Here is an 8,759-nt window from a genome sequence, read left to right as displayed (position 1 = left end):
TATTATTATTATTATTATTATTATTATTATTATTATTATTATTATTATTATTATTATTATTATTATCTCCTGTCCTTTGCGGTTCCAAATGAACGGATCCTATGAGATACTGGGACAACCAGAAGAACATATGAAATAATACAACATAAATGCAGCTGCAGCTCAGAAAGCAGGTGAAGGAGCTTCATCTTCTCACAGATCACAATGTCATTATACCGACATAACATAGTGACGGTTTTAAAAATGCTGCAACTTAAAAGGCTGCCAGTGCCAGTCTTCTGACAGCTGAGCGATTAGACTGAGCAGGAATGTTATTGGAGAAGTCAGGAGGGAAGCACACTGAGCTTCATCACAGCCTTTGCTAGCAACGTATTACCAGGCAATACATGGAGATTTACCTCAGAGAGTTTTCCTGTTGTGCTTTCTCCAGTTTACAGGGACCCCACCCACTATTGTTTTGCCTTGCTTTGTTTTGGGAGTTTGTTAAACTGAGCAGGGTGGTCAGGCTGAAGTCTGGGTATCTACTGCTGGAGACCACCCAGAGCTTACATCTGACCTCTCCTCACCCTGTACGTCCCCCATCACTTTCCTTCAAGTGTGCCGAACATTTGGATGGCATTAACAGTGTAACAGCGATAAAGCAGCTTCCTGAGTTCACTTTCCAGAGAGCGCCTTGCAAAAGTGCACAAACCTCTTGAACTTTTCCACATTTTACCTTGTTACAATCAAACACGTCTGTTTATTTGACTGGGATCTCATGTGATAGAGAGAGTTTGAGGCAAATCGGATGACTTAGGCCGTTTTCCAACTGCTGCTTCCTTATTGCCACTCTGTCATAAAATTTATGTTGTGCACAATTCATTTCTGTAGGACTGCATGGTTCTCAGAAGAAGGCCAAATTGGGATATTCTTGCTGAATACTGCTGTGACTTCATGGTTTCTAGTTATCAAATGTTTTCACCAGTAAGTTCAGTCCATTTACCATTTTTGCATCTATCAGGCAAAACAGATTTTGACATAAGCACTAATGATGAAGAGGCAGATGATTCTACTCCTTGGGAAGTCATGAAGTCTGTTCTGTTGACCTATAATGACGTCTGGAAACATTTTTATTATCCTCTTTGAAACGATACCTGCACAAACAAACACTTAGTGCACAAACCAGCACAAATGTAGCCGAATTGATTGTCATCAATTTGGTCCGATTTGTGGAAGGAGGGACGGGGAGCGTTGACCTTTAGTAACCTCTGGAAGCATTTATTAATATCTTTAAAATAATAGTGGCTAGGGATGTGCAATATGGTGCAAAATTCATATCACAATATATATTATGATGGGTGGCGGTAACAATATACAAAACAATGTATAAAACTTAAAGAAAAAAATGACATACTTACTGAGTGGAAAACTTGTAAATGAAACAGTCTTGCAAAATGTTTACCTGTTTTGTTTTATGTTGCTGCCCATCATTGCCAAGTCTTCCTGAAAAAAAAAATCTAAATTTAAAGGCGCTCTGGCAATGAGAGGCAGCAGCTTATTCTCAGTGGTGGCTACCTCATTAAATCGAATTTAATTAAATAAATGAAAATGTTTCTCTATGTGGAAACAGAATAACTTTAATTTAATGGAGGCAAATTCTGCTGTTTCTTCTCGGCGTTGTGACTGGAGCTTGTTAGGTGCCTGGCTTGGCATTGTTAGTATTCAAGCACACGCTTTGTTTTTAAGGTGGTAAAACAAATTGCTTCTATCTCCTCTCTTCCACACACTTTGCAGATTACAGAGAGAGGTCAAACCCGAACCAGGTTGAAATTATTTACTTGTTCTGAACCTGTAAACTCGTCACTTCCATCAGGTGTTTTCTCTCAGTAATCAAACCACTGATTAAGAAGAACAATCTGGACAAATCACTGCTGCAGAATTACAGGCCAAACTCCAAAGTTCTGTTCATTAGCAAAATTATTGAAAAATCTGTCTCAACAGTTAAATAATTTCCTAACTATAATGTCTATCAGTCTGTTTTCCACAGTACTCAGGCTGTTCAGTGACATCCATCTAAATACAGACTGGAAGAACCACAGTGCTGGTTCTGTTGGACCTCAGTGCAGCTTTTGACACCCATGATCATGACATATTGAGTTGGGTCAGACTCTATGGTCCAATCCCCAGCTGGTTCAAATCTTACATAAAGATCAGAGATTTCTTTGTTTCAATAAGTAACTTGTCATGGAAGTGGACAGAAGTCACATACGGTGAACCCCGAGGTTTGACAAAAAGCTTTTAGTTACTCAGGTTCAGATAATGGGTGGAGAGCTAAATACCAACTAAATTTAAAGGGAACTTTCAACACATGAATTCCTATTTTTCAAGCTGAAACACTTTAAAAAGGGGAAGTCAGTACTGAGCTCCTGTTTGTTTTACTGTCATCACTTCTTCTGCATGAGGCGTGTTTTATTCACAGCGGTGGAAATATCGCTCAGCAGCAACGTGGCTCCAGAAGCACATAGTTTTCTTCTTCTTCTTCTTCTTCAGTGGAGCAAAGTGATTTAGTTGGTGTCACAGGATAGATCAGGGTAGATATATCTTGGAGGTTTTATTGAGCTCCAAACAAGAAGAATCAACATCAGGACCAGTGCCCTGCTGCCCGTCCTCCTCTCTGAGCCACTTGTGGGCTGTCACGGTTATTAGTTATGAATTAAAGTTAAGCTTTTACGATATGTCAGGCTGCTTTGTTCCATTGACCCATATCTGCTTGGTCCATTTTTATTCAACCTCTGTCATGTAAGCTTTATTTACTTAGACTGTCAAAATACTCAGCGACTGATATTGCTGTGGTCGAGAGAAAGAGCTGGAGATCATCTGGAGTCTGGCAGGATCCACAGGAATTATCAGGAGTTAGAAACAGATTTCACCAACAGCTGAAATCCGTGAACATTGAGATCTCCACTGAAAATGATCATTTTAGTAGATCAGACAGCAAATATACTTTAACCTGCATTAATACACAGTAGACACTAACATCCACAATCTTCATTTTCTTTGCTGTTCAGGGTGCAGCCTATCAACTGCAAGAAAATAAATACCATTACATATTATTTAACATTGCGCTTAAATACTTAAGCTTCCTACACTTTCAAGTATTTGACAGGGTTTTCCAAAGTAATGCTCCACAGAACAGTCCTGAATACTGAAGAGTATTCAGAGTATGGGCTAGTATAAAACTTTCCTATCGCTTTTATTTGATGCAGAGAATCCATCATTATTCCTACTGATGCTAAAATAAAATAACAAAATCCGAGTAGCAAGGGGTGCTGGTGTCTCTCCAGCAGTTAACATGCAGGAGTCAGTCAGTCGCAGGATAGCAGCATCTAAAAGTCGCATTAATGTCGTCTACAGCTACAACAAGGTGTGAGACCTTTCCAACAAGACTTTGGTCCATGTTGAAACTTCACTCTGTTGCTGTTTCTTGTTCCCTCACATCACGCATTTAGTTGTTTTTTTTTATTAAATTGAGATCTGGTATCTATGGAGGCCATTGAAATACATTGAATTTCTTGTCAGCTTTGAGCTTTTTGGCAGGAAGTAGCATCAGAGGATGGTACACTGTGGTAGGAAAGGGCGATTTGTCATATCTGTCATTATCATGGAAGAATAAATACTATGTATTGCCCTTGTGTGAATTATGGTTATGTTTACTAACACCATCTCAAGTAAAAGTTAGATTTATCTGAGCAAATAAACAACTCTTGACAAAAACAGCACACATCTAAAATCCCTGATATTTTCAAAACTGGCATAAATTTTTAAACCTGTTTACTTGTTTATATCCCAGTTCTGCACACATTCATCTGTAAGCAAATAAGCTCCCTACTGAACACGCACAGAATGAGCTGACAGTTTTCAAAGTGGGTTGAAATGCTCTGCAGAATAACATCAGGACTTACTTTCAAACTAAACACTTTCTGATAATGTAAATCATTTGGTGCTCTGTGTTTTTCAGAGAACCTGGGCAGCTGCTGACATCCATTATTGCCTGGAGATAAAAAACAAAGTGCCCCAGAGTTGTGGAAGTCACTGCACTGTGCTCGGTGAAGGGCCTCATCATGGCCGCTCATCGGATCAGAGCCAACAACAACAACACGTCTCTTCCTCGCTGCAAATCGGAGGGAACGCTGGTCGATCTCAGCGAGGGAGTGTCAGAGGCCACTCTGACAGATGTCAAAGGTCAGCATTACACATCATAAGACTGTGCTTTCATTGTTGGACTTCTTCTAATTGAACTGCAGATTGGAACAATTTATATATTTTAGAACAAATGACGATGCTAAAAACATTGAATATGCTAATTGCAGGTTGGTGAAGTGTGGGACACCTAAAAACCTGTCAGACGAGACGATCCGTTCTCGTCAGATGAAGTTTTAATTTTTATGTTTAGCATCTATGCTAAGTGACCAGAGACGGGGCATTGATCACCCAATGGCAGCTCAAAGATCTACAACATGACAACTGTTAGCATCCACGCTAGTATTTAAATGACTTAGTTGTTCCTGTCGCAACTTTTTTGGGACGTGTTGCAGACATCAAATCCCAAATGAGTGAATATTTGGCAAAAAAATACAAAAAACAAATAAATAAAAACAGCAAAGTTTCTCCATTTGAAGATGACATATCTTGTCTTTGTAGTGATCTCATTGAATATGGATTGGAACTGGGGTTGTAAATCTAAATGAGATAAGAATAGATGTTTACGGATGCTCTCTGTGTAATTAGATCAAGCCCAAACATTTCACACTCCAGATAACTTGCAGCTGTAACTACGTTGGGTCTGCAAAGTATTTACTCTTGAGGTTGAATGTAAAACAACATGTTGCTCTCAAAGAACATTGGTTTTGCTCCAATCAAATGCATTGAAGTTTTTTTTCACTTTTTTTTTTAGTGTGAAAAAAAATCTGAGAGTTCAAGGGGTATGAATACTTTTTAAACCCTTTGTACGTGAAACAACTTATTGTTTCATTCACTGATTGTATGCATCACAGCAGCATGGGAAAAGAAAACCAATGTTTTTCTTTGCTGTGTTTTTTCAGTGCCTTCTCCGAGTGCCTTACGACTGGACACCACCGCTTCCTTTGGTGCCGCGAGGGAAGTTGTTGCCATAAAGGACTACTGCCCATCCAGCTTCACCACTCTCAAGTTCTCCAAGGGCGACCTCCTCTACGTTCTTGACTCGTCTGGGGGAGAGTGGTGGTACGCTCACAACAACACAGAGATGGGCTACATCCCCGCCGCCTATGTGGAGCCCATCAACTACAGAGACTCATCCTTCAGCGACAGCGGCGTGATAGACACGGTGTCGGACTGTAACGAGGAGGGAGCTAAAGAAATGGACCTGTTAGGCGAGTGGACAGGAGAAATTCTGAAACCCACCACTTTTCAAAATGGAAATCCTTTTGCAACAACCCATACCTCTACAAATCCGTTTCTAAACAGGGTTTCTCAGAGTGATCAGACGATAAAAGAGAAATCAGTTGACCTCCTTCTGTTTGACACACTCTCTTCTTCTGGCCCCAATTCTACCAGAAACACCGGAGACAATGGTTTTTCCAGCCACGTCTTTAGCTTGAACACTCTTAGTCCCACTGTGGCTGTGGGGCAAACGTTTCAAAGAGACAACCCGTTTTTTAGAAGCAAGCGTTCCTACAGCCTGTCTGAACTGTCCATCCTTCAGGCTCAGACAGAAGCTCCCCAAGCCTCCAGCGGTTTCTTCAGAGGTCTCAAAGCGCCGGCGCCCGAGCAGTTCCAGTCCAGGGAGGACTTCCGCACGGCATGGCTCACCCATCGCAAGTTGGCCAGGTCCTGCCACGACCTGGATTCGCTGGGTCAGAACCCGGGCTGGGGTCAAACGCAGCCGGTAGAAACCAACATTGTCTGTCGTCTGGACAGCTCAGGAGGAGCCGTGCAGCTTCCAGACACCAACATTAGCGTCCTGGTGCCTGAGGGCCACGTGGCAGAAGGGGACACACAACAAATCTCAATCAAAGCTCTGCTCGACTCACCACTTGAACTGAACAGCGATCGCTGCACCACTGTCAGCCCCGTGTTGGAGATCAAACTCAGCAACATGGAGGCCAAAACCACCATCACCCTGGAGATGAAAGTGTCCGTTGTTGTGAAAATGGAGCACAGGCAGACGACAGAAGTCTTGTGCGTGAGGAGTGACTGTAAAGAGGGGCCGTATGCCCCCATTCCTCAGGCCTACATCTATGGGGACACGGTCCAGGTGGGCCTGGATAACCTGGAGCCATGCATGTATGTGTGTGTGGTTACCCGGGCCCTGTCTGTACGGCCTGAAACCACAGTCTGGGAGCACGTTGTTAAAAAGATTACCTTAGGAGTTTACGGTCCAAAACACATCCACCCATCCTTCAAAACTGTGGTGGCCATGTTTGGCCATGAATGTGCTCCAAAGAGCCTGTTGGTGAGCGAGGCGGGTAAGCAGGCGCAGTCTGCACCACCAGTTGCCCTGCAGCTTTGGGGTAAACATCAGTTTGTCTTGTCGAAACCTCAAGACCTCCATGTTGAGGTTTACTCCAACATGGCCAACTATGAGGTAAAAGCCAGCGAGCAGGCCCGAGCGGTCCGGGGCTTCCAGGTCCGACTAGGCAAAGTCAGCAGGCTGATCTACATGATTTCCACCCGCAACGCTGAAGATGTTTCGGATTTCACTCTAAGAATCCAAGTCAAAGACGACCAAGATTGTATCCTTGCTCAGTTTTGTGTCCAAACACCAACACCGCCACCGAAAGCAGGCCCAAAGACGTCAGTGCAGCGGCGATTCCTGAAGAAGAAGGAGCTGGGGAAGATAGTTTTGTCTCCTCTTGCTGTTGCCACCAAATACCCCGTTTTCCAGGACAGAAAAATAAACAACCTAAAGTTTGGGAAATTAATCAAAACCGTAATCAGGCAAATGAAAAACCAGTACTTGCTTGAATACAAAAAAGGAGACTTTGTAGCCCTTCTGAGTGAGGAGCTGATCAAGCTGAAGGGCCAGTTGTGGACTAAAGAGTGGTACATTGGGTATTATCAGGGCAAAATAGGGCTTGTTCATGCTAAGAATGTCCTGATAGTTGGCAAGACAAAGCCCACTAACATCAGCGGGCCTGAACTTACAACCTGGTTGTTGCTGGAGCAAATACTGAAGCCCTGCAAGTTCCTCACATACATCTATGCCTCAGTAAGAACTATACTGATGGAGAACATCGGCAACTGGCGCGTTTTTGCGGACGCTCTTGGCTACGTCAACCTGCCCCTGACGCATTTCTGCCGCACAGAGCTGGACAGTGAGCCAGAGAGGGTGGCGTCGGTCCTGGAGAGGCTAAAGGAAGACTGCAACAATGCAGAGAGCAAAGAGAGGAAGTCCTTCCAGAAAGAGCTCCTGACTGTAAGTTGCAGCTTTGGCACGTTCCTCTGTTGTTTAGTATGAAAATAAAGAACACTAATTGCTTGCTCTTGTTTTAAGCACTGGGTCTCAATTGGATCCCCTTTGTTCCTCCGTGGGTCCAATTAAACAGCCGTATGTTTGGGAGATTTCGCTCAAACAACATCCTTTCCTCAGGTTTATAATCTCTCCGCAGCTGCTTACGGCCTGAAGCTTCAGGCAGTGATCCAGTTCTACTAATTCAGCCGGGAGTGGAGTTGATAGCTGCTGCGTTGGCACCAAGGTGTAGCAGGGGCCCGAGGAGCCGTGGAAAACAGCAGAGTGCTTTGTTCCCCCTACCCATGTCTGTTGCTGGAGTTTCACAGTGTGCAGTTTGCATATAACCTGCTGATCTGATGAATCCAGCTGATCTTATATAGACACATAAATCAACCTGGGGGGATAAACAAGCCAGTAAAACAGCTGAAAGAAAAACAGCCTCATGTCCTGATACTTTTAAATATTACAGAGATCGTATCTGCAGGCTCTGATACGGTTGGCAGTCCTTTTTGTCTTTCTGATGCTTTGAAAGTGCTGAGCTGACATGGAAATGTGGATTTTTCAGTGCAGCCTGAGGGATTCTCCTCCACACAGTCTGAGACAATCTGAGTCTCTCCCCCGACTCAGATTGTCTCCCATCGACTTTTGACCAAGACCAATCAGCAAACAGGAGGAGGAGAAATCGTGAGTGATGACATCAATTCTCGGCGCTGTTTTAGATTTGGAGTTTTAACAATGGTAGCGGAGGAAGTGAACAAAGCTGTCTCTGTTTGCGACGCTTCCAAATACAGAGTTAATATTAACAGCCACCTTGTTCAGCTCTGCACTTCTCTATTCGCAGTGGAGGATAGTTGTTTACGATGCAGACCGCTTCCAGTCCGCGGCGCTTTCATAACGTCGCTCTGGTGCACTACATGCATCTCGGATGTAAAATTTAAGACTTCATCTTAGTCCACACCTTCAGGAAGAAACTGTTTCTCAGCAGCCAAGAGCCTAGAGATCCTGTGGACAAAGCAGACGAGGGCAAAAGCATTCTTACAGTTTTCTCCTGGTTTTGCTTTTTTGTCAAACCCAACAAATTTGGTCATCAAAGATAGTAATTATAAAATTTAAATTTTATAATTACAGACTGTTTATTCATTACATTTTTAAAAAGATGTGGAGAAGTAGTAAACCCCGAGACCCAATAATAGTTTTTGCCACTCTTAGCTGCTGAGCAGCAACAACTGACTTCAAGCATCTGGGATCAGAGCAGAGAAGTTCTTGACATCATCGTGGATAAATCTTG

The 8,759-nt window shown here is 43.1% G+C and overlaps 1 protein-coding gene across 1 annotated transcript in view; it reads left to right on the top strand.

The window, feature by feature from the left end:
• The window catches only part of LOC106934884 (SH3 domain-binding protein 4), a 19,978-nt gene extending 12,127 nt beyond the window's left edge, over positions 1-7,851 (top strand). Inside the window, exons 2-3 of the mRNA XM_015015044.1 lie at positions 4,000-4,221; positions 5,082-7,851. Of these exons, the coding sequence (XP_014870530.1) occupies positions 4,101-4,221; positions 5,082-7,477 (2,517 nt within the window). The 5' untranslated portion in view covers positions 4,000-4,100 and the 3' untranslated portion in view covers positions 7,478-7,851. The remainder of the gene's footprint in view (positions 1-3,999; positions 4,222-5,081) is intronic.
• The last annotated feature ends 908 nt before the right edge of the window (positions 7,852-8,759 follow it).

This window comes from Poecilia latipinna, unplaced genomic scaffold (assembly GCF_001443285.1).
Source record: "Poecilia latipinna isolate Pla-1442-1.1 unplaced genomic scaffold, P_latipinna-1.0 Scaffold1877, whole genome shotgun sequence".
Classification (NCBI taxonomy): domain Eukaryota; kingdom Metazoa; phylum Chordata; class Actinopteri; order Cyprinodontiformes; family Poeciliidae; genus Poecilia; species Poecilia latipinna.
The sequence above is the reverse complement of the archived record's forward strand: the minus strand, read 5'-3'. Positions and strand labels throughout refer to the sequence as shown.